Source organism: Mytilus californianus, unplaced genomic scaffold, assembly GCF_021869535.1.
Source record: "Mytilus californianus isolate M0D057914Y unplaced genomic scaffold, xbMytCali1.0.p SCAF_14, whole genome shotgun sequence".
Classification (NCBI taxonomy): domain Eukaryota; kingdom Metazoa; phylum Mollusca; class Bivalvia; order Mytilida; family Mytilidae; genus Mytilus; species Mytilus californianus.
The window spans coordinates 1,880,461-1,907,573 of NW_026262626.1; the positions used below are offsets into that span (position 1 = coordinate 1,880,461).

The 27,113-nt window shown below is 31.7% G+C and overlaps 1 protein-coding gene across 2 annotated transcripts; it reads right to left on the reverse strand.

The window, feature by feature from the left end:
- Window positions 1-325: 325 nt before the first annotated feature.
- LOC127724009 (cytoplasmic tRNA 2-thiolation protein 1-like) lies at window positions 326-26,862 on the reverse strand. Of its 2 annotated transcripts, none has more exons than XM_052230745.1 (15): window positions 26,790-26,862; window positions 16,522-16,645; window positions 15,559-15,677; window positions 14,899-14,955; window positions 14,212-14,269; window positions 13,703-13,780; window positions 10,826-10,867; window positions 8,013-8,062; window positions 6,865-6,929; window positions 6,146-6,211; window positions 4,674-4,732; window positions 3,556-3,615; window positions 1,937-2,024; window positions 1,282-1,318; window positions 326-540 (listed from the first exon to the last, which is right to left on the reverse strand). In XM_052230745.1, the coding sequence occupies exons 1-15, from the start codon at window positions 26,844-26,846 to the stop codon at window positions 364-366; spliced, it is 1,137 nt and encodes a 378-aa protein (XP_052086705.1). In that variant the 5' UTR covers window positions 26,847-26,862; the 3' UTR covers window positions 326-363. The 2 variants fall into 2 exon arrangements, with proteins under 2 accessions (XP_052086705.1, XP_052086704.1); XM_052230744.1 differs by lacking the exon at window positions 1,937-2,024 and adding an exon at window positions 2,042-2,129.
- Window positions 26,863-27,113: the final 251 nt, after the last annotated feature.

Genomic DNA, 27,113 nt, shown 5'->3' on the forward strand with positions numbered 1-27,113 from the left:
TCAAAATTGAAAGAAATGTTAGCGATGTCTGAGAAATTTACCATTTTGAATCATTAAAATCGTTTCATTTTAAAAATGTTGCCTTTCCTTAACTGTTCTTGAACGTTTTTAGAAAAATGGTAAGAAAATTCATGAAGTAAATGCGATGAAACGTTCAAAACATGTTCTTTGATGCTATGAACCTAGTGTGATTTCGACAATTTTTTTTTGAAAAAGGGCACCAACTTTTAAGTTATCTCAAAATGACCAAAATTGTGTGAAAAAATTCCGGATCCTTGGTGCAGACACACAATTTCCATTATTCATCAGGCAGATAAAGACAAAATACTATCACAGTTTTATTTGAGATAAAAACAAACTTCATCAAAAATCTAACTTTGATACATCTGGCTTTGAGTTCAGAGTTAATTTACTAATATCTGTAGAACACTGACAATTTGAACCACAAGTTCTATTATTTGATTGGTCACTTGATTTATCACATGATTTCTGATCTTCTGAATTTTCTGTTGCATTCCTGGCCTTTTCAGCTTCCTCAGCCTAAAAAATAAAATAAACTCTCAATTGAAATTCTATATCACAGCTTAATGATGAATAACAGTACAATCATATTCTTAATCAGAGATATTGTATACAGACATGTTTATGTGACCTTACTGTACACCTAAATTTTTTTTTTTTCATTTTTCCCCGTCTCGATTTAATTATAAGCTTCATATTCCTTGTTCTTTGTAATTTTTGTTGGCATTTTTACTTGTCAATAATACATTAAAAGGACATTAAACAGAAATGACCAAACATACTGGACAGTACAACAGATCACATAAACCATTAATATCTGACTCCTCTAAAAGAATATAGGTTCAAACCAACCCTAACAACAAATTACACATAGCATGACTTGGAACGGGCACAAAATGGGTCGAGAATAAACCAGTTTTGCATGCCAAAACCTCCGTTGTCTATTTAGTCCATATGTCAACATCTAAAACACATTGTCTTGTTTCTGATATATGTAAGATTTCCCCAAAGGCTAGCTAGGGTAATAAAAATTATCTTCTTGGTATAATAGTAAGACAAAGGGTATTCATTAGGCTGTGCAAGATATAAAATATACTTATGTCAAATATGACAGGTGTGTTCATGTGAACAACGATATTGTTTTTGATAGTTTAATAATACTTTCTGATTGACCTAAAAAGTGGCCTATTATTTTATAGGATAGATTTTTCAGTACAATGAGAAAACAAGTGTAAAATAATCAATAATTTATCTACATACCTTCCTTCTTTCCTTGTGTGTTTTTCCTATACCTAGTCTGCAAAAAAACAAAGAATTCTCAGATTTACAATATCACAATAGAAAATTCCCTGCTCTTTATCGTTAAATATAATATAATTACATTGTATCGAGAACAGAAAAATATAGCTAATTCTATAAGAAACAGGGTATCAATGGGGGAAAAAAAAAAACGATTAAATTGTTAACCTAAATAAACTATTTTGTTTAACCATATTGACACATGGAATCTGGTGGAAATTGGATAAACTCACATACTGCATTTTGTCTACAGATTAACTAGCCATAAGTATCAGATACTACTTTTTTTTTTCAATCCAGAGAGAAGGTAACTAATTTATGTATATGAACTCCTCCTTTGCAAATAATACAGAAAAGACAGAAAAGACCCCTTTTCATGTCTACAAATTTTACCCTTTTTCTAAACTGTAAAACAAGCCAAATACAGATGCCTTATAATTTTGGTATGGCTTAATGATGCTGTGTAAAACAGTAAATATCTGAAGTAATAATATAACTAAAAAATCGTTACCTAGGTAATCCCCTGTTCAGTCCTTCTAACAATACACATGCTTTACACACAGGGTTACTAGACATGTAACCACACCTCGCACATGTACCTACAGAATAATCTTACCTAGGTAGTCCCCTGTTCAGTCCCTCTAACAATACACATGCTTTACACACAGGGTTACTAGACATGTAACCACACCTCTCACATGTACCTACAGAATAATCTTACCTAGGTAATCCCCTGTTTAGTCCCTCTAACAATACACATGCTTTACACACAGGGTTACTAGACATGTAACCACACCTCTCACATGTACCTAAAGAATAAAATTTCTAATTATAACAACTAAACAAATTTTTTTCTGAAAAAACAAAAAGTATGAAAATAATGATTCTTTAAATGGGTGCTGAATATGTCATTTCAATAAAGCTGTGGTATAATACTGAATATACCATGACTATCAAAAATCGATGAAGTCAAAATGTGTTGCAAACACAAAATAGTCATATCTTTTTAAATGCGGTCATCCAATCAGGACCATTTTTTTTAAGTATTGGAATATTTTTTTTTTATGTCAGCCAGTGGTGTTTTCTTTTATACCACAAGAATGCAATTTTTTTTTTGTAAATGTCATCCAAAGCAGTACGTAGGACAAAATATTCATGAAAATAAGAAATACCCTTGGTAAAATCTCTAACAAACCTAGGGTTGCCATTATAAATGATTTCTTAGGTAATGCTAATTCTTAAATTAAACATGAACAAATCTTAGTTGAAAATATTTGGTACTGACAGAAACTACTGTAAATATGGAAAATTTTGTCAGGGGTTATTTTTGCCTACTTTCTGATCACAAGAAATGCCCAAAAATATCTGCAGTGCAAATAGTTGTAGTAAGCAAACAATATTTATATGAAAGTCGAACTTATCCTCTATGCACAAATTTACCCCTACATGAAATGTTCATGCATTGGAATCGCAAAAATAACATCGCATCAAATTAACCACATTCCCAGTATATCTTTGATTTCAATGTAGATGCAATATTTCATTAAACCAAACTAAAGGAAAAGTTTGCTTTGTACATGTAACACAGTGTACATGTGAAATCTCAAAGAAAAGTTGGAATAACATTTGACATTCAGATTGTAATCTTTGTTAACAACAAGGTCAATGAAACTTGTTGTAAAACATGTCCTACAAATAGAAACCTTCAGCAAAACATTGAAGAAATGTGAACATTAGGACATTTTGTTTATATCAATTTTGCTGTCAACTTTTTTTGAGAGATTTCTTATTTTAGTCATCCATGCAAAAAATTAGTCACTGTGACTTATTGTTCTGGACTTACTGGGACAGAATTTTGGATCCTCAATGCTCTTCAACTTCGTTCTTTATTCGGCCTTTTTTCTTTTTTTAATTCGAGCATAACTGATGAGTCTTTTGTAGATGAAAAGCGTCTGGCGTACAAAATTTTAATCCTGGTATCTATGATGAGTTTATTTAATGAATCTTTTCCATACATTTGTTGTATACCGGTAAGTTCCAGTAAATTATGACACTTGGGAACAATTAAAACAGTTTTGCTTTTTACAAAGTTCACTGATTTGGAATTTACCGATTTGGTCCAGATGTCATTTTCAATACTGAACAACATAATCTGCAGGGACAAAAGTGGAATTTCTGAACTGGTCCATGGAACTGGAGTAAGTTAAACCTACCTCACTTAACATGGTATCTTACCTTGAACAGGCAATCTAACGTCTTTCTTGACTGATAAACTTTCTCCAGAATGTATTATATCTGTTAAATTACAAGAAATTAAAAATGATATCTCCTTAATGTGAAAAAAATTATTTTGAACACAATTGGCAACAGTGTATGTTATATCAAACACAACATCTGCAATGTTAACAATCACATTGTGTAAAATCCATGATTTAAATGGAGGTAGTGTTTGTGTGATTAGATTACAATAAGGAACAATGATCAACATTTGATCTCTGGTTGATAGTTGTCTCATTGACAATCATACCACATTTCTTTATTTAGTATCATATCTCTGTCTGTTCTAAATAAATTGCAATAGTATTTTGTTCATCAACGGTAGAGCATCTGATATCATTACATAAACACGTCATTATTTTAAACAAGAAAATTTTGTAAAACTAGAATATTTAGTTATTACTTATTTCTGAAACTTACCAAAGTAAGCCAACTAAGGAGGGCTAGCTATGAATGCATGGCTGAGGGGTTAGGTAGTTTAATAGTGTCATATTTACTTCTATATTAAAAAATCAGTGACCCTTAGTCAAGCATGCATCACCAACACCATTAAGACCAGGAGATAGAGCTGGATAGGCCATATTCTGAGGATCGACCAAAGGATTGATTGTTGAATTGCCTTGACATAGACACCAAAAAGGAAAGAGAAATGAAGGAAGACCTAAGGTAACTTGGAGGCAAATGGTCTACATAGAAAGAACATTGGATGGAGGATATGGAGAAAAGTAGCTCAACATGCAGAAGACAGACACAGAAGGAAGGCTTTCGTTGGCGGCCTATGCAACACACAGTGCAAACGGGCAGTTGTAAGTTGTATTGTAAAATGAAGCAGTTTGTCTTAATAATTGCATTTATTATCCTGAAGGCTTCATATTGTCATTCCTGGCTGATTTTTCACATTTCAATGAGCAGAAATCATGATAATCTTTATCTTTTCACTTAACAGATGTCTTTACAATGACACATTTTATCACTGTTTTCTGTCAATGATATACATCAGACTATAATATTTATGCTACCTATAATGGCACTGTTTTCTGTCAATGATATAAATCAGACTATAATATTTATGTTACCTATAATGGCACTGGGTCGTATTTTTTCAACATCTTTAATATATGCTCTGGCAAATCCTCTGGAAATAAATTAAAATTATATATCATAAAAGACAGACCTTTTTGACAATAGCTATCAATATAAATATCTTGTCTGTATTCCTAAGCTTTTGGATTTTTGTACCTGTTAATGTTTGATGATAAATGACATCAGAGCATAAAACAAATAAACAAATACTTCTAAATCAAAAATTATTTGAGGATTATAATTTTTCACTGGATTGTTGCATCAATTTGGTTCGGAAAGTAAGCAAAATGTTTCTTTGTTCAAATTCTGGACCAACCAAAAGCAGCATGTCTAAGAGTTGATCTTGAAGATAAATAAATGGGGAATGTGTCCATGGAACACAGATGATGCCCCCACTTGCATATAACGTTATAAAGGGACATAACTCAAGAACAGTAAAAGTGACGTTACCCAAATTCAAACTTGATCTGTGTTATGTGGTAATAAGCATTGTGTATAAGTTTTATAACATTTGGTTGAGGCAAACTAAATTTAGAGAACAGAAACCAAAAATTCAGCAATTTTTCCATTTGTAAAGTGCATAACTCTAGAACGGTAAAAGTGATGCCACCAAAATTCGAACTTGATCTGTGTCATGTGGTAATAAGCATTGTGTATAAGTTTCATAACATTTGGTTGAGGCAAACTAAAGTTAGAGAACAGAAACCAAACATTCAGCAATTTTTCCATTTGTAAAGTGGCATAACTCTTGAATTGTAAAAGTAACGCCACCAAAATTCAAACTTGATCTGTGTTTTGTTGTAATAAGCATTGTGCATAAGATTCATAACATTTGGTTGACGCAAACTAAAGTTAGCGAATGGAAACCAATTTTTAGAAGTACGGATGGACGGACATGGGTAAAACTTAATGCCCACTACGCTAAGGGGGGGGGCATAAAAAACTTCTTCAACTGATTTAGTTTCAATATTCATCTTACAAAATTTCTAATCTAAATTTTCCTTTAGAATGAATAAGAATCCTGGAGTTGTCTCCCTTGCTCTGCAACGGCTACAGTAATTTATGTAGACTTGATTCCAGATACTAGATATTTCCTCTGAACAACAGTAACAGTATATTAAGGAATGAAACATTATTTGTCCAGCTTTATATGATCTCTTAAGAGAACTATTTATACCAAACATCTGTGGTTGAAAGATAAACATCATGTTTTGAAAGCTCAAATGGATAACTTTATAGTAGATTCATTTGTTTTCTGAGAATTTTTCATGGATTTCTTGGGAATACTAGGTAAACAAAAAATTTCAGTCTTCAACAAAGTATAAATTTCCTCTAGGCTCTCTATGAAAAACTTGTATGGGTACGCAATAAAAATTAAATTTTTCCTCAATCCACAAAAATTGATAATAGATGAATCCATTGTAAGTAAGAAATGGTTGAATATTAAGGACTAATTATACTTTACCTGTAAGCATTTGGAGAGTATATACATTCAGTCGAAAAATAATCTAATTTCTTGAAATATGCATACCTGAAAACATAATAAAATATTTAATATTTAGAGATTACCATAGCAGTCAACTTTTTACATCCCAAAAGGCATGATGCAAGTTTTCGATGATTTGTCAAAGAAGTTTCTCCACATTTTTTTCTTATGTACTTTTCTTTATTTTTGAAACTTAATGAATCATGTATAAAAAAAAACATAATTAATAATTTCAAATAATTCAATTCTTCATGAATTTTTCACTATTACATTTGTATGAAAGGATTCAAAAATTATAAATGAACCTTTAATACAAAAATTGTTACAGATAACATTCATGGTCTTACTCAACTTATGACATACCAGATCAAAGTAATGCCATTACTTTATTTTTTTTTTTTTATTAATATCAATGTTGATATCATTACATGTACAGCAGGAAAGCCATAAATAAATTCGGTCTTATTTAGGAATTAACACATTTTTTATTACATGTATTGGGAATATCTGACTATGAACAAAAAGGTGGCATTTCTCCACATAACTCCTATATGTGCAGTTATGAAAAATAAACTAATTTTTGTGCATTTTCATCATTACAATATTTATTTGTCATGTTTTACTTCTTCAACAAAAACATGGCACAAAGAAAATTGACAAATAATAATATAAAAGTATAAATTAGAAATGTTACTTACATAACAATTTCTTTTTCATAAGTATATTTAAATGGTTTACATCTTGGTAGAGCTCCATCTGTTCCCTGTAAAGAAAAGAAGTTGATTAGGAAAGGACATGAAGTATATGTACATTACAAAACAATTCTTATCTATGAAATGTAGGTAAATAACAATGTACTCTATATAATTAACATACATTTATACTGTAAGATAAATTTAAAGGATTATGGTCACATAAGACAGGAATTCTTTATATACAGGTGAACATTTGACTGTAATATATGGTTGCCATTAGACATCAGGGTTTGCTGTTTGTCTTGTCTTGTTAGTCTAACGCCTGTCTTGTTGCTTCTGACTTGTCTCATTTGTGCATAGTCATCTAAATTTTGATTATTATTTTTGTACTCATATGGAGCAGAATTTATCTCAGAACTTTTGAAAGACAAGAAGGAAATAAAAGAAGAATGTGTCTGAGGACAGGAATGCCCCTGCTCAAGCTTTGCAACGAAAATGGGACGGACGGAAAGACGGAAAGACGGAAAGACGGACGGTCAAGGGTAACACTTAATGCCCCCAATGCCTACAGTGGGGACATAAAAACATCTTACAAAATCCTGGTCATAGATCCAAAATGTCAATATTGGTCATCTGATATTATTATTGCAGTAATTGTTATATGTTTCTGGACTAGAAACTTACTACTTTTTATGACATTGAAAATGTATGGCAGAAGATGCATGCATAGCAAGATATGCTTACAATGTCAATGCGACTGGTCAAATTCCACCCAGTGCTTATGCTTTTCTTAATGTTTTTTCTATTTATACCTGGAATTGTGCTGTTTTGTCTAATACATCAGTATGTTGAGCAAAGGGATTAATTTCTTAGTTTGAATAATTCCAAATCACAGCTTAGATATTTCTAATAAATGATCAAATTAATATATTTCTGTATATAGGAATGAAGAGTGTACATAAGAATACAGACTGATGCTTGAAATGGTCAAGTAGACACTATCACTTGACAGTCCAAGGATACAAAAATCTGGTTTACCCATAAAACATTAAAAATAATGTCAGAAATCAGTGTACAGAGAGAGAGATTTTTTGGTCATGGAAATGATATGAATACACATATCAGTGGTAGATGTAATTATGTCAACTTACTGTTGTTATAGCTGTACATCTACGCAGTCTTCCTATGTCTCCTCTTAAAACTGAAATAATAATAAGTTAAGATTACACTCCTCTTAAAACTGAAATAATAATAAGTTAAGATTACACTCCTCTTAAAACTGAAATAATAAGAAGCTAATATAACAATGGGCCTTTGCATTTCACACATTGCTTAACTTTGACCTATGCAGAAGACTTTTAATTCAGCAAATCCAACAAGTGATTCAAATACCAAAATGCTAAATTTACTGTGACATTCACGTTATCTGATCTGTACTTGTAATTGGATTTTAATTCATTAATTCATTATTATATAAAGATTATTTTTCAATGCGAGGATTGAAATTTGCAAATAAAAAAAAATAAGGAGATGTGGTATGATTGCCAATGAGACGACTATCCACCAGAGACAAAATGAAGTGGATGTAACCCATACTGTGTAGTAAGTTTTAAAAAAGCCCTGACATGACACAGTTTTAAACAAGAAATACCAATGGCTTTATGATAAAACAATAAAACAAAAGCAATAAAATGCTTCGCTGGGGCGCAGCTTGATACGACCGCAGAGGTCGAACCCTGAACAGTTGGGGCAAGTATGGACACAACATTCAAGCTTGATACAGCTCTGAATTTGGATTGTTATTAAATATTTGACACAGCATAGGTTTCTGACACAGAAAGAATGTGGTCTAAGAACTTGAATTTTTTTAATTTACCTATTATGGTCCAATGTCCAAAATCAAAATACATGGTTAGATTCAGCATATCAAAGAACCCCATATATTCAATTTTTGTTAAAATCAAACAAAGTTTAATTTTGGACCCCAACTTGGACAAACTTGAAAACTGGGCCCATAATCAAAAATCTAAACACATGTTTAGATTCAGCATATCAAAGAACCCCATATATTCAATTTTTGTTGAAATCAAACAAAGTTTAATTTTGGACCCCAATTTGGACCAACTTGAAAACTGGGCCCATAATCAAAAATCTAAACACATGTTTAGATTCAGCATATCAAAGAACCCCATATATTCAATTTTTGTTGAAATCAAACAAAGTTTAATTTTGGACCCCAACTTAGACCAACTTGAAAACTGGGCCCATAATCAAAAATCTAAACACATGTTTAGATTCAGCATATCAAAGAACCCCAAGAATTCAATTTTTGTTAAAATCAAACTAAGTTTAATTTTGGACCCTTTGGACCTTAATGTAGACCAATTTAAAAAACAGGACCCAAAATTAAAAATCTAAATACACGGTTAGATTTGGAATATCAAAGAACCCCAATAATTCAATTTTTGATGAAATCAAACAAAGTTTAATTTTGGACCCTTTTGACCTCAATATGAACCAATTTGATAACGGGGTCCACAAATAAAATATCTAAATACATGGTTAGATTCAGCATATCAAAGAACCCCATATATTCAATTTTTGTTGAAATCAAACAAAGTTTAATTTTGGACCCCAATTTGGACCAACTTGAAAACTGGGCCAAAAATCTAAAATCTAAATACATGTTTAGATTCAGCATATCAAAGAACCTCATATATTCAATTTTTGCTAAAATCAAACTAAGTTTAATTTTGGACCCTTTGGACCTTAATGTAGACCAATTTGAAAACTGGACCCAAAATTAAAAATCTAAATACACTGTTAGATTCGGCATAACAAATAAATAAATGTGATCAAAGATTTTACAAATCTAATGCGCCATACTGTGCAATTAAAGATTACTTCTTAAAATTTTTCAATATTTGAAATTTGAAAAAAGAATAATATTTGAAGAATAATTCTTTTTAATTTCTGAAATCTGAAATGAGAAAAAATTGACCCCCCACAATTTCTTTTTATCCCCCCCCCCCCTTTTTTCCCCCAAAAAATTCTTTCCCTCAAGATATGGTCATAATCTCAATTCAAATTTCCAATGGAGTTGGCAACCATAATTACCCATTTAAATTTACCATAGTGCTAACTTAATCTATTTTATAATAGAATTAAAAATATAGTGTCAAATCTTTCATATGGATTTTTTTGTAAAAAAAAAAGATGCAACATTTGCAGATATTTTTACTGGTCTTCCTTTATAAATATGCATTTCTTTAAACATAATTTAAAAGCAGTGTAAGGGAAGTAACCAAAATGTTGTATTTGGATTACCTCCCTTACACTGTTTTAAATTATCTTTATTGTTCATTAACCATTACTTTATACATAATTTAAAAGCAGTGTAAGGGAGATAATTTCAATGATGTATTTGATTTATCTCCCTTACACTGCTTTAAATTATGTTTTGTACTAAAGTATTTGTCCATTAACCAGGACAACCTTGTTTTTCCCCCTTTTTTGCCCCTAATTCCTAAACGGTTTGAGCCATAACCCCCAAAGCAAATCCTAACCATCCCTTTGTGGTATGGAAACTTGTAGTATAATTTCAGAGAGATCCATACACCGTTCCACAGTTATTGTCTGGAAACTAGAAAATGCTTATTTTTGGCCCCTTTTTGGCCCCTAATTCCTTAACTGTTGGTACCATAACCCCCAAAATCAATCCCAACCTTCCTTTTGTGGTATTTAACCTTATGGTCAAATTTCAAAAAGATCCATTCACTTAAACTAAAGTTAGAGTGCGAAAACCAATGTGTCTTCGGACGACGACGCCGGACGACGACGACGAAGACGCCAACGTCATACCAATATATGACCACAAAATTTGTTTGCGGTCGTATAAAAATGACAGACAGCATCCAATGATAACCATTGATTTTTCAAAATTATTTGCTTGTTAAATGCTTACCGTTCATTATAACAGTTTCAGCTATATCATCTGCATTATGTCCTACAAAACAAAATGGCTGTTAAACAGGAGGTCATTATTGTCTTAACACGGAACACTAGGATTCTGCAAACATGGCAATGTTATGATACAACTAGGATTCTGCAAATATTACAAAATGAAAACATTTACAATTCAACAAATATAAGCAAAAACTCCCAAGATCTGTGAATATCTTAAGTCAATTATTGATTCCATAATTATTGCAAAGTCACAACACCTAAGATGTCTCATTGACGTTTACCCAGCATCTTTCATTAACTGGAAAAAAATTGTACAGTACCTATCAAATCATAGATTTAAGAGATCTACAGTAGCCATTATAAAAATAAGGAGATGTGGTATGATTGTTGGTTACAATACTATTCTTTTCTTTTTTTCTTGTTTTTCATCATCTCATTTATCACCAGGATGAAACTTTGTCAATTGTAGATATAGAGCTAATTGATCTTTTATAATGCTAAAATCAAATTTAATAGACTATGCAAAAATTGCCTAAACAGTGATAAAAAAAATTTCATGTCGTCCTTTTATTTTGTGCTATGCTTAGATGGTCAATGGTTCATGTCCATCTGTAGTGTATAAGTTGTCTCAGGTATCTGTATAGTTTTTCCCTCTTGATTATTTTTTTTTCAGGAGTAAATAGCTGCCATTTTTATCAACCATTATCCTTATCGAATTGAATAAACAATAATGCTTATCATAAAATGCATTAATGTTAAAACTGATTGCAAAATTTAGGAAACGAAAATATATGTCCATTGGACACCTTGCCCCACTTGCCCTATATTTCTATGTTCAGTGAACTGTATAATCTGGGTCAAAACTCTCATTTGTCTTATAATTCAAAAAGTTCACATCATGGTGAAAATGTGTACCAAGTTTTAAGTTGATGTGACCACAATTTCATGGTAAACCTGAAATGGGACACATGAACGGTGGACAGACAGACAATGAGACATACTTGAAAACATAATGCCCCATCCTAATATAATTAGAGTGGCATTACAACATTTTTGAGCATTTTCATTTCTGAACAGCTGAAAATCCCTAAATTTTAGTAGTCATATTATACAATAATAATACCTCAGTGTTCCAGCTAGGATTTGAAAATAGAGGGGCGCGTTTTTAAAAAAGGGCACTTTAGCGCGTTCTCACTGAAAAAAATCAAATACTTAATATTACCACATAATGACATAAACTGAGAGCACTAATAGTCATTACTATATTCATTTCTCTTTCAGAATTACAGATTTTTTCAAAGAAGAGTTCAAATGCAAATAAATATTAAACAACATTGACAAGTCTTCTGTTTTTTTCTTTGAAGAAGGTTGTCACACATTGATCAAGAATTTTTTCAAATTTAGTTTCATCACAGTTTAATTTTACAGTTAATATTTTTGTTAATGTCTGTGTTTTCAAGTTTGCCCTGTGACTTGTCTTTATCAATTTGACCTGAGAGAATATTCTGTCCACCTCTGCTGTACTGAGTGGTTGTATTATTGCAACACTGAATAGTTTTGCAACAAGAGGGTACATAGATAATAGGTTTTTATCCTTATGACAAGGTGAATGAAATAGCTCTAGCAGACTAGGTAAGGAACGATCTGTAAGTTCTGCTGATGACACAAGAGCTATAAAGTCCTGCCATTGAATAAGGAGAGTTTCAGGGTCCATGTCAAATGTATTTGCCAGAGCCTCTATCTCTGTATAACCATACATTGTTTCAATGTTGTCTGTTTCTGTAAGGTCTGAAATGGCCAACTGATCGATTGTGTCAGCATCCTTAAATCTAACTGTTATATTTTCAATTAATCCATTGAGAAAGCACTCACTGATTTTAGTGTCAAAATCTACTGTATATTTCAAGTTGAGCGTATCTAATAATATCAATAAGTTTGTCGAAACGGATTTCAATAAGAAAATTGATACAAAAATCGGACTTCCGAGAGCTCCGTAATCGGCACAATAATAAATTAATTCAACTTTGAAAGTTTATTATCAATTCAACAAGCATCTCCGTATATTTCATGTTGAGCGTATCTAATAATATCAATATTAAAGTTAGTCAAAACGGATTTCAATTCAAGAAAAATGATATAAAAATCGGACTTTCGAGTGCTCCGTAATCGGCGGAATTTACAATAGAAGAACAATTGCGATATCTGATAGAAACCTTAATTTCTTCTACTCGATTTTTCATAAAAGTAAAGAATTAAATTATTTTTTTACCTTTGATGGTCATTATTCTTGAAAAAAAGATGTAATTAAATAGACTGGCAAGTCTTTGATATTTTCTTCTTGTCATTTTCGATTTGGTCAATTTTTCTTTTTTTCGTCGGCATTTTGTGTGTTGACGATTTACAATATACTATTGGAATGATTCTTTTTTAATGAACCTTATTTTATAAATAACAAATACAATAGACATGAACATCGTTCACATTTATTTTATAAATTCTATTTTGCATCGTCAGGTGTTAAAAAATCAATTCAATTAACTTGGATGTTTTGGTGCTTCAGGGCAAAGGGATTAGACAGGGTCATAAATTTCACCTGATTAAGTAATTGACTCTAATAAAATAGGTGATTATATACAGGTAACAAGTGTCAACAATTTTAATCTGTTGTCTTAATGAAGTGTGTGTATAAAGAACTCAACAAAATGGCGACGATATGAGGAAAAAAGATCGTTTTTAAAACTTTTTTTAAAAGTGCACAGAGGGGCGCATCAGAAGGGCAGAAGGACAGAGGGGCGCTTAAAAAAGGCAGAGGGGCGCAAAATTTCAGGGGCGGGGCGCGCCGCCCCTCCATATCATGCTAGCTGGAACACTGTACCTGTTACAATTTTATCAACTTTCATCATCATTGCTCCTCTGTCTAATGCTTGCCTTCTAAATACTCCACAGAATGTACCTGCAATTATTGAATTAGTCAACATAATACAGTTATTCTGTTATATTTCCTGAATACTAAGTTTCATGGATTTCTAGAACAGACGGAAAATATAACTTTAATGCTTAAAGAATTACATTTTTTTCATTTATTTTGATTAAAAGAAAATGACCCAAACACAAAATTAAACACTCGCTGAACATGCTGAATGGAAAATTTCTCTCAAAACACAAGACCTGTTTCTATATTATTCTAAAGACCTCAATATGCAAGTCTAACATATGCGGCTACATTCATGTATAAATTTGCGTATATATTTATAAATCTGAATAGAGACAAGTGTGTTGTGTGCAAAGAGTAATTATCACAATTTCACAATTTATATGTTTCTGAAAGCGATTATTTCCCCTATCATAATATGTCAATATTTTTTGGTTTGAATGAAAACTTACAATTATTTTTCAATCCTATTTGTTTAACTATTGCATCCATTGACCATCCATACAAATCCTGGAAAAGAAAACAAGAAATTTTCTTGCATTGACAAATAATAAAATTTTACGTTTTTTTTTCATTTTATGCTGTGCAAAATGATTATGCCTTTTTATAGTACAGGTTATTTTTTTGGTTAGGTTTTACTTCAAAAATAGTTAAACTTTGGTAAGAGACTCCTTTTAGGGGTTATCCGTACATTTTGCTTTTGAATTCCAATGTTTGAATGTAGTAAATTATTGATAAATAGACCTACTACACCAATTTACCTGTGCACTACAAAATGTTTTGAAATTATGTTGATGCAAATATAATTTTTTGCATCTTTTAAAACTAAAATAACACTTTTCAATTTATGAGTCCAAAATGCTTTTCAAACTTTACCTTCATCATGTTCATATGGAACTCTCAAAGCCAAATTTAAAAGCTGGATGGATAAATATTATACCACGCTAATAGAGGGCTATACGACCAAAGGGACATAAATGTATTAGCCAAATATCTCTAAAGTCAACTTTGCTGAAGGGAGTTGGAACCTTAGTTTCTTTACAATTTCTGAATTTATCAAGGGAGAATTTAAGAAAGGTTTGTTATCAATCATGTCAGTACCAAAGCACTGTCTAACTTTCACTCAAATGAACTCTCACCTCATATGATACAATCTTTAATGGTAAATCATACTGTATCTGGTTTCTCTTTACTGTCTGAAATGATAAGGAAATGGATGTCTGTTAATGGCAAGATGTACTGTGAGCAATTGCTCCCTTAGTAGTGATACCTCCGCTATAAGTATTCTGTAAACAGGAAGTTGATAAGTGATGACAGGATGGAGCATGCTTACATGAAACTTGATATTTAAATGTCACAAAGCTGTGATTTGTTGTTCCTGAGTTAAATGTGACAAGGTACGGACACACAACACAGATGGACAGACAGAGGACTAAGATAAACCATTATACTCCCTTCTTCAGAGGGAGGTATCCATATTTTGCTGCTGATTTTTATATACATATGTACAGGTATACACATGAGACAACATAGCTAATGATAAAATTTTACCTATATATATTACAAATGTTTAGGTTCCTGCAAAATGTTCTCCCAATATAGGGTTCTCAAAAGTGAGAAAAATGCCTATGATTTTTGTGGATACATTGTACTGTTTGAAAGAGTCTGGTGTTTATAATTCATGCTAGCTATAGGACTGTAATCAATTAACACCATTTCTTGTGTGTGGGCTTACTTACAGATTTTCAAAGTGAAAATTAGGCAAACCCTTAGGGATTAACTTTCCAGAAGTTACTTACCTCTAGTGAATCATCCCTGTATCCAGTTATACCCTCATCTACAGATAATAAGACTAGATTCAGACCGTATTTATACCTCTGGTTTAGTTCTTTCATTGTGTAAGCCAGAACTGTAGAATCTGAAACAAAACATTTGTGATCACTTTATTATATTTAATTTTCATTATAACTTATGCTCTACTTACTAAGTAGTTGTGTTTATAAAAATAAGGAGATGTGGTATGATTGCCAATGAGACAATTATCCACCCAAGTTCAAATGAAGTAAATATTAGCAATTATAGGCAACCTTTCAGCCTTCAACAATGAGAAAAACCCATATTGTATAGTTGGCTATAAAAAGCCTCGACATGAAAAATATGAAACAATACAATTGAGAAAACTAACAGCCTTATTTATAACAAAACAATTTACGAAAAAACAAATTTGACAGACATGAACCAACGACAATTGTCGGTTATGTTCAGGTTATATTAAGATATTCACAACTCCTGTAACACAGGATAAAATGACATTAATTTACCATTTCCTAAAACGAAACATACTCTAAAACCTGACTAAATTGAACCATACTTGAATCTGAAACCTGTCTAAAGTAAACTCTTGTATCATTTCATTCTATAGTAACTAAACCTGTCCAAACCAAACCTTAAGCCATCAAAAGAGTTCTGATTTAAACATGCATCCTTGTGACACTCAATAAACCAATTTCTATAATGTTTACGGTAGTCGATTTATCATGTTTATACTTTCCTAGAGTGGTTGATTCATTTTTATAAAGAATATGTGTGGTTTTTATAATAATCAAAATGCTCTGCAAGTTTTACATTTTAAATTTGAAAATTTAACTGTCATGACTGTCTACACTCTTAAGTGGAGAAATATCATACATGTAGCATACACAACGCAGTTGTAGAATATATATGTACAAGTTCATCCTTATCTACTGCTGCCAGAAACCTACCTTTCCCTCCAGATGCACCAATAGCCACAGTTTCCCCTGGTGTAAATAATTTAGCATCAACAACAGTCTTGTGGATTTCCTCTTCAAATGCATAATAAAAACATTCTTTACATAATGCGTCTCCCTAGAACCAAAAAAATATGTGTATTAAATATACAATTTTCCTTCTTTAAAATAGTCAGTCCTCTTTGTTTTATTTGTCTTCTCTCTATCTATACCATGCATACCAGGGAAAATGAAAGATATTAAGAAAAATTTTACTTTATTTTCTGAGCAGGAATATCATTTTTCACTTTATTTTATATTTAACTTCAAGTTTTCTTCACAATTTTCGACATAACTACTGAAATTTAGTAATTTTTGTGATTTTTTCTTTTACAGCAAAAAGTGGAGGATAAGTACCACATTAATGACGTTGATTAGATCTTGCATCTTAAATCCTATAAGCATTAAATGTTTGCAATTTTTTTTTCTAAAATATCATATTAATTAAACTCATATGTTTATGCATTGATCAACAATGGCAATAATAAATGCCCACAATAGTATTTTAGTCCAAATTGATTTACAGACTTTTGTGAGAAAAAAAAAAGCTTCAAAATAATCTTCCATTTACTACACATACTGTATAATGTACTTTCAGAAAAAAATCTTAAAATGCAGACTGGTTCTGAAATAAGGTTGCAAAAACAAATTCTCATGAAAAATAAAATCCTAGCCCCTATCGAAAAGAAAATAGTTGGTATCTAATAGAAAATTGAAATATTCCATTATGAACCACCGCCTCTTAAAATTATTTGATATTCCTCTGAATTCATCTAATTATTGCTTTTAGTGATCCTATTTTCTTATATGCCAATTTTACAAAGCTATAAACAGCATATCCAAGGGGGTATTCAGATGTGGACAGGAAACTTATTAAAATCTGTGATTAACTTCCAATAACGTTTCCACTTCATTTGTTCACATGACTCGGTACGGGTGCCGTAACGGACAATAACAGACAAATTAATGGGGACATCCTATTGTCAACTTCAGCAATCATTATCACCATTATCTAAATGACCAGTGTTTTGTGTTAAAACCCTATTGCAGATGTCCACAAGCAGGGGTCATATCTAATGACCATGGGTCAAGTGTAAAACTTTGTTCTGAATGGAAATCTTACCCATAGATCACTTGTCCGTCATAAATTGACCATTTCAACAAACAAGTCATTTGCATAAATTAATATGGAATTCAAATGGAATTAGGCTCATTTTTTTGTAATCTTCATAGCAAGAAACAAATTTCCCTAGTCACAATAATTCAAAAAGATATTTCATAACTAATAACTGAAATTTTGCAAGATATTTTATCATCAATGTTATATGTGGCTCCTAATTTTAATATTGTAATGCTAATCCTCAGTGGTGTTATTTTGTTTTTTTTTCCATTACAAACACAAAATTGACCTATGTTGTCTTTGAATTTCAACTTTCCTGGGTTTTCCCTTTTTCAATTTTCCTTCTGAAGTCAAACTGGTAAATCATTAAAAGTTTGTTTTCAAATCAAAATAAAAAACAGAGACTAACATGACTAAGTTTGCTCCTTTAATAAATTGAAAAAAAATCAGTATCTATTACTTTTGTCATACATGTACCCACCAAAAATGTATTTTTTTTTTTATGTTACATTATTTATACGATAACACAAATTAATTCCCTTATTTTCAGAAACATCTTTCAGTAGACTTAGGATCTTTACAAGCATCAATAAACAAGTAAGTTAATTCTAATAATCATAACTTTATTTCAAACCATTCTCAACTTGTTTTATTTATGCACTGAACAGATTTATGGCTTGCAATATTATTTGGACATTTGTCCATCACTGGGGGATGTAAGTTAGTCTCAGCATGTCTATTTTTTTGTGTAGCTGGGTTGTTGTCATAACATTGATTTTATTCATTATTTTTTCCACTCATTATTTTTGTTGGTAAATAACAATTACAGATCTTTTTCATATTCATTTTTATAACATGTATACATGTAATACTGAATAGTTTGATCTTTTTGTTGCAAATAGCAAATATAAAACTTACTGAGGAATTGAAAATTAATGCAATACTGGGACAATATTAAGTATTCTGGGTCAATTTGAATCCTTCATTTAAATATGCTAGAGGGATTGTTAAAAACATTTTAAGGATGAAGAGTGTAAAAAGAGATGGTGTTAACCATGTTTTCTGTCGAACTTAGTCTTCTTGAGACTGCACATCCAATTAAGTTTGAATTATTCTTTCTTCAAATGTTTTAACCAACGGCAAAACACGTGCATAGAATTAGCGACAAGAGCTTTGCCGTGTCCCTAAGATATTTCAAACATATGTCAAAGTTTTGGATAGCTGCCCATTAGCAGATATAATTTTATGCAAGAATTTCATCTTTGTCGACAGCATCCTACTCGTTAACTTGGTAAAAACATAACACGCTTCATACTTCAAAGAGACTGTGATTTAAAACTTGGACAATAACTCAGCAAGTTATCGAGTAGCTTCAAGGTATACCATAACACAGTTCTCGGCAGTCAATTCGTCAATGCCTCTTTACATTGTACTACTGGGTTGAACTCTCAACAAAACCTTTTAATACAATATACATCTTTCTTTATCTTTAAATGAAATATGCAAAACTGAATGAAACAAAATCTAAACCACAAATTGGTAGTTTCCTTTTAAACAGAATTAACTTTCAAGATTAGGTAATTGGTATATAAAAATATGTGAAAGAGTACTCAAAGGTCAATCACTAAGATTCACGAAAGCTTCATCAACATGATCACTAAGGATAGAATTTTAACCCAGATGTAAAAAACAATATCAACATGATCAATATGTGTAATGTAATTTTACAAACAAGCACATGTATTTAACATATGTAATTGCAATCCTGATGAATGAACATTTGGTTAACTTGATAGTATGTATGATGATATTTCAGCTTTTCATCCTTATTATTCTAATTTATCCAGCAATCAACCTTTCTACTATACAAATACAGGTGTACAGATAACACGAAGCCATAGACCACGTTTATAAACCCCTTGTATCCTGCTTATGTTGCTAGCAAAAAGGTATAATTACTGTTTACGTCACATTTCAACATGTTCAATATGGGGTCCTTGTGTGGTATTGTTTAAGTCATATTGATTTCATTTAAAAACAAATTCAACTGTTTGTATGTAAAATAATTATAAGTTTATGCTCAATGTTCATGATGATTAATTGTAGGATAAAAACAATATTCACAAAATGAAGGAAAAGTTTGAATTTATTTGTCATCGCTACGAAAAGTTTGTACAACAACTAAATTTCATATTTTTCTACACTGTACATATACTGTTTATTGTATTAATTCTTTTTTTTCAAGAAATATCAGCTTATTGTTTTACTTTGTTTACATGAACACATCTGATTAGTAATTACTTATTTAACTGTTTTTGTCCTTTTTTATTAAGTGCTTTGTCATATGGCATCTTTTGATTTATTTTTTAATCCATATCTTTCATGTAGCACATTTTGTTTTGTAAATCTATCTATCTATTTTTGTTGGTAAAGATTTATATTGAGAAAACTAGACTTTTGCCAATTTCCTGGTTTTACAAGTGTATCATTACTTACAAAACAATCAGCACTTTATTATCAGAGCAAAGTACCTACCTACATGTAAAATGTATCACTTTATTTGAGTCATATGTGAACCAAGAAATACTACATCTGCACAGCTGTCAAATAATACAATATGATCAGATGATATTCTGTCCTTTCCTAAACATTCTCAACAAAAAAAAAGAGGAAATTTAAGTTACCTGAACAAACCACTTAATTAAAATTCAAGTAACAAAAGTTGTTTAGCTAATTTCAAAAAGAAACAAAATTTTCAATAAGTTTTTCATTACCCGCTGGACAAGTGGGTTTAACTAATTTGTGGTTTTACGGATCACTGTGAAGTCCATACAAAATTTGTCAAATTGTATAAAAAATAAATCTGTTTCCCTCAGGTATCTCTACGTTCATAGATCTATTTGATGTTTTATAAACTTTACACCGATAGCTGTTGATGAGTGCTAATTTTCTCAATGGGATATTGTCAACATTTGCATTTTGCCACCGAAGAAGATTTAAATCTGACCCTTAGTTCAGTGTTAAAAATCTTCAAAGAAAAATTAGTGTTGTCAGGAAAAATATTCTAAATGAAGATGCTCGGATTGGATAACCAAGGGGCAGGGTTGGAGGGTGAAACAGGAGAATCTTTGTTAATTAAGTGCTTGCGTCTATAATGTTATCAGGTGACAGGACAAGGGCAGGTGTGAGAATCACTCTTGACACCAAACAAGGCAAATGTAAACGATAGGTAGAAAAGAATTAAATTAGCTGTAAAAAAGTAGCTTTCTGTTGTCACTAATAACAGGTCTAAAACATCAATTTAATAGAAAAGACACATTTAAACAATGTTTGGCGGTTAGTTTTACACGAAAAAGACATATTTTATGTTCTTAAATACACAAAAGACCAGTCAGCGACAAGATGGGCTGTGCCTAATCTAAATTCAGAAGATAAAAAAGGGGGTTTTACAATGACAAATACAATAAAATGTCTTAACTAGAAATAAGAGAACTTTGAGAAAATTCATCATTTAAAAAAAATTCAATTTCAACAATAGGTAAATAATGGATTTTTTCCCTTCAGACATACAAATAAAAAAAGAACAAAGTTAAAAAAAAACAATGCATTAAGATTATGTTGTCACAAGAAAAATTGTTAATTCAAAAAGAATATTCTCTATGTATAAATTTCCATCTGATTGAGATCACACCATGCAACTGATTTAAATTAAGATATTCTTAAAATGTGGTCGATATCATTCACCAATGCTCAAAAATATAAATATTAAATGTATGAAGAACATAGCTAAACTAAAGGGGTAGGGGATGTACAATGTACATGTACTCAGGCAAAAATCTCATGAAATAGTAGGAAATATGTCACAGAAAACAGCACTTTTATTGTCAATATTCATCTTGACAGTTGTTGTCATTTTGTTTTCTTAAATTGTGATAACAACCTCTTCAAAAATTTGTTCAGCTGTGTTTTTTGAATGCAATCTAACGGACTATTATATATCAATACTCCAGACATTAAGAAAAAGTGATACGGTAATTTTTAGTCCCCCCTCCCTTCAGAAATAATAATTTTTCAAAGTACATAACATTGGTATAAGTCTGTATGAATGATCAGAATTAAGTTATATGATGGAGACACAAGTGACTCAAGTCAGGAGAGATCATACTTGTAAGATTGCTTCATAATTAACATACAAATGTATTAATATGTAAGAGTGTAATTTTGCTCTTCAAGAATTAGCTGATTTCTCTTTTTTCATTCATCATGTTCATCCTCTAACGTCTAACAATAATTCAAATATAAAGAAAACTTTAATATTTTCCAACACATAATAATTTGGCCATTTATAGAAAAATTCAATGAAATGCATAATCAATTGTAGAGACTGCTGTATTATTCCATCAACAATCTGTAACTTTATTTTACATCAATTATTCTAGAAAACATGATACAGATTGAAAAGCTTGTTTACCATCTCGTTTAAATAAGGACACATAGAATTATACTGACAGCATAATAGAGCTCTGTCTGAAGTTCCTTAATCATAATCATTTTATTTCTTTATCCAAGTAATTTTTTCATGTTCAGATCAAGCTTCTTTTCAACATTGTTTGCCCTTATTCAAAACTGAAAAGTCTCAGGGAGTAAAAAGTTAGAAAATTGCCACTTAACCTGAGAAATTCTCACCAAACCAATATCCTTGAGTCCTGTTTGACTCTGAGTGAAGTATCCTGGCATCTGGACACCACCATTGCACATGCTGACACAAAATTAGAAATGAAACTTAAGACCATTTTTATAATTGATTTTTGTCAGATTTGGACTTTTTCAACAACTTTTATTTTTTGTCAAGCGGGTATTACTTTTTCGGTGAGTGACAAATTGATTGTGTAGAATTTTTTTTTAGATGAGTTGGAAACTGGAGTGAAAAGGTTGTATGATTTTCAAATAAAATGCTCCGCTGGGGCGCAGCTTGATACAACCGCAGAGGTCGAACCCTGAACAGTTGGGGCAAGTATGGACACAACATTCAAGCTTGATACAGCACTGAATTTGGATTGTGATTAAATATTTGACACAGCATAGGTTTCTCACACAGAATGAAAGTGGTCTAAGAACTTTAAAATTTTTAATTTACCTATTCAAACCATATCATTATTATTTGCTTTTATATATATAAATCAGAAAAAAAGGAAAAAAAAATCCCCCCCCAATTTTTTGAATCCCCTTATGATTCATCACCCCCAACTCAATCCCAGCTTTCCCTTTGTGGTATAGTACCTTGCAGTACAATTTCAGAGAGATCCATACACTTGAACACAAGTTATTGTCTGGAAACTAGAAAAATGCTTGTTTTTTGGCCCCAAGTTCCTAAACGTTTAAGGCAATTACCCCCAAACTCAAACCCAGCTTTCCCTTTGTGATATGGAACCTTGCAGTACAATTTCATAAAGATCCATACACTTACACACAAGTTATTGTCTGGAAACTAGAAAAATGCTTGTTTTTTTAACCTTTTATGGCCCCTTATTACTAAAATTTTGAGGGAATTACCCCCAAAATCAATCCCAGCCTTCCCTTTGTGGTATGGTACCTTGCAGTATAATTTCAGAGAGATCCATACATTTGACCACAAGTTATTGTCTGGAAACTAGAAAAATGCTTATTTTTGGCCCCTTTTTGGCCCCTTATTCCTAAACTTTTTGGGCAATTACCCCCAAACTCAATTCCAGCTTTCCCTTTGTGATATGGAACCTTGTAGTACAATTTCATAAAGATTCATACACTTACACACAAGTTATTGTCATGAAACTAGAAAAATGCTTGTTTTTGCCCCTTTTTTGGCCCCTAATTCCTAAACGTTTAGGGCAATAACCCCAAACTCAAACCCAGCTTTCCCTTTGTAATATGGAACCTTGTAGTACAATTTCATAAAGATTCATACACTTACACACAAGTTATTGTCTGGAAACTAGAAAAATGCTTGTTTTTTGCCCCTTTTTGGCCCCTAATTCCTAAAATTTGGAGGCAATTACCCCCAAAATCAATCCCAGCATTCCCTTTGTGATATGGAATCTTGTGGTACAATGTCAGAGAGATCCATACACTTACACACAAGTTATGTCTGGAAGTTACAAAATTGCTTATTTTTGACCCCTATTTGGCCCCTAATTCCTTAACTGTGGGTCCATATGATAACCCCCAAAATCAATCCCCACCTTCCTTTTTTGGTATTGAACCTTATGGTAAAATTTCATTGAGATCCATTCACTTAAACTAAAGTTAGAGTGCGAAAACTAATGTGTCTTCGGACGTCGACGACAACGTCATACCAATATACGACCACAAAATTTTTTTTGCGGTCGTATAAAAAGCATACATTAACAACTTCAGAGGTTAGGTTGGCGATACAAATCTTAAAAAAAAGATTGTTTGATTGTTCAATGTTGGTTTTTCAGTGCCACTTTCAGCACTATTGGCTAGATTGTGGCAGCCAGTTTTTATTGGTGGAAGAATATGGAGTGCTGGAGGGAACAATTGACCTTCTGTAGGAAAACTTGCATTCAGATGATTTCTAGTCATTTAAGAGTCAAACGCACCTACCACTTGTGGGGTTGGAACTCTCAACCTCAGCATTGACAGGATAGTGACACAGTAGTTGACCATTACTAAGACCACTGGGCCACCAAAGCCCCTCAAAATTCAGAAGAAGGATTGTTAGTTTATAATATTCACTTTAATAGATTCCTCTTAAATTTCCATAAGTGGTCAGTGTACCTTCCTCTATACCCACACCAAACACAAACATTTTTCCTGCATAATTAGATATATTGTACAAGTGTATGTCCATTTGTCTGACCCATTAAACCTTTGTGTTATGTCAACGTCTCTGTCATTTCAAAATCAAAAGGAAGCTTTCGTTCACCATACATGTATCTAACATCATAACATGTATAATAGTCATGTGATAGTCCTTACAAGTTTCAATAGATTTGACAAAAGCAATCTCTTGCAACGTGCGGACAAGTAATGGTATACCCTGTGTTCTCCTCAGGATTTTTTGATTGCGCTGTGGTAAATGCACGATATTAGATTGATTCACATTCTGCATTTGTGATCGGATGTTTCATTTATACTGCCATGTTGGTTATATTATATCAAATAAACAAAAGACTTGTATTTCTATACATATATGCATTAACAGAAATGGAAATGTTACATTTTAATTATTTAGCATTAAAAATTAAAATGCCTTTATAATTTAAATAATTTGATTTGAATACTCCACCCATTTTTTAAAGAGTAAGTACATGTATGTAGCACAGTAAGTACATGTACATGCAGGGGTCGAAATTAGCGCTGGTCTGGTGGTCTGAGACCAGTAGAATTTGCGTTGGACCAGTAGATTGACCAGTAGAAATTTGTCGATAAAAATCATTGATTGCATCGCAATCTCGGTTTGTTAACAAAAAACTTTACCTGCGAAATCAATTACACGGTACTGGGGGTACTAAGTATTACAATTGATCAAGGTAATAAATATCTCGGGTGAGCGTCCTTCACAACAACACAAAAAGTGGAAATTTTTGGAAGAAGTTAAACCACCGGACAACAAAATTAGAATAAGTGACATTCAAAAGGAAGATCAGAATAAAGTTAATGAAATTGACAAAAGGAAACGTAAATATAAAAAATCCTGGGAAAAAGATAGTGAATGGTTAAATTATATAATCAATCGCAATGTAATGAATTGTATAACATGTGAAAAATTTGCAGTCACAGACCTAGATAAGAAATGTATTTTTGTAACGGGATCTTCAAATTTTAAGTAAGATTGCGTCCAACTGTTGATCTATTATTCATATTGTTTCACACTGAAGATATAGCAATTAGCATCATTTGATCCAGTTCCGGCTATTGAAATGTGGAACATTTCTGGACAGCGCTCCAGACGACCCAGTCAGGCACCCTATGGTCGTCGTGAGGACTGTGGAAGACAATATTGACATTTTTTCTGTCCTTGATCCTGATTTTGATAAAGAAAATCATTGACATTATCAAAAATAAAGCCTTTATCAAAATCAGGATCAAGACTCTCTCTTTTTCTTGTCTAACATAAGTAAAAGAAAGCATGAAAATAAAAGTAAACATCTATCATTTATATTAGTGTTTGTCAAATGAATGTCATTTTTGCAGGACCAGTAGATTTGGAGCCGGACCAGTAGATTTTTCAGTCCACTGGTCCGGCTGGCCAGTACACAAAAAAGCTTAAATTCGACCCCTGTGTACATGTATATCTTTTTCCCTTTTAGTAGTTTGACTTATCGACTAGTTATGTATTACATTCTCAACTTTATAATCAACTGACATATATATATAAAGAAAGACTTTAATGACCAAATTACTCAAAACTTTATGCTGTTGATCATGTTGATTGGATTGATAGAAGGAAGCTCCCTTATTTTCTTCTGGTATACAGGTGTATGTTTATTTACAAATTAAAAAAGCATGTTAATCATGTTAATATGTCTATAAAAATATAATTATAATTTAAGATTAGAAATTAAATCATTTTCAACAAATGTCGAAATAAACTTCTTAGTACCTCAGGGTGATAGATTTATCGATGTGTTGAAGACCCATTGGAAGCCTTGTGCTGTTTTCTGCTCTTTGATGGGGTTGTTGTCTCTTTGACACATTCCCTGCTTCCATTCTCTATTCTATTCACTTATTTTTAACAATATTCATTGTTTTTTTTTTTTGGGACAACACAACTTTTAATGGGTTTTGACTAAATTTTGAGTTATTTCTGCATGCAAGGTATCCAGATTCACAAAACAAATTATGCTGCAAGTTATCACATTTAAAGATACACTTATACCAGAGAGGACCATAGTGGATGAAGGGTTAGTTATCGTATCTGCATACTTCAGAGTTATTCGATTTGGCTTTCATTAGGCAGTTAACTGGTTAAATTATGTGTGTAACAAATTACAATATTTAACTGTTTAAATTATACACGTGTCGATCCAACCCAAAACAGTTATACATTTCACAATGATTTCTTATTATAATTGATCGTCTATAGTACTGAAAAGATTACCGTCTTTGGTCTTTTAAGGATAGCCTTTCCATCACAAATTGAACACGACACTGGCATCGTAAACAATGCTGAACAGTATCATGAGTATGAAAACACAACAAATATTTTGCAACAATTTGTTGACACTTTTGTTTAGAGAGTTATAAAAGGGGAGTGAACTCTACTAATAAATACAAGAAGTCCACTGCACTCATTCTTAATCTGATTCATTACCTTGTAAATGTATGGCAAGCCGTATTTATATTTATTCAATTGCAAGATATCCTATAAAGTTAATAAGATATCGTATAAGTTAATAAGATATCTTATAAAGTTAAAAAGATA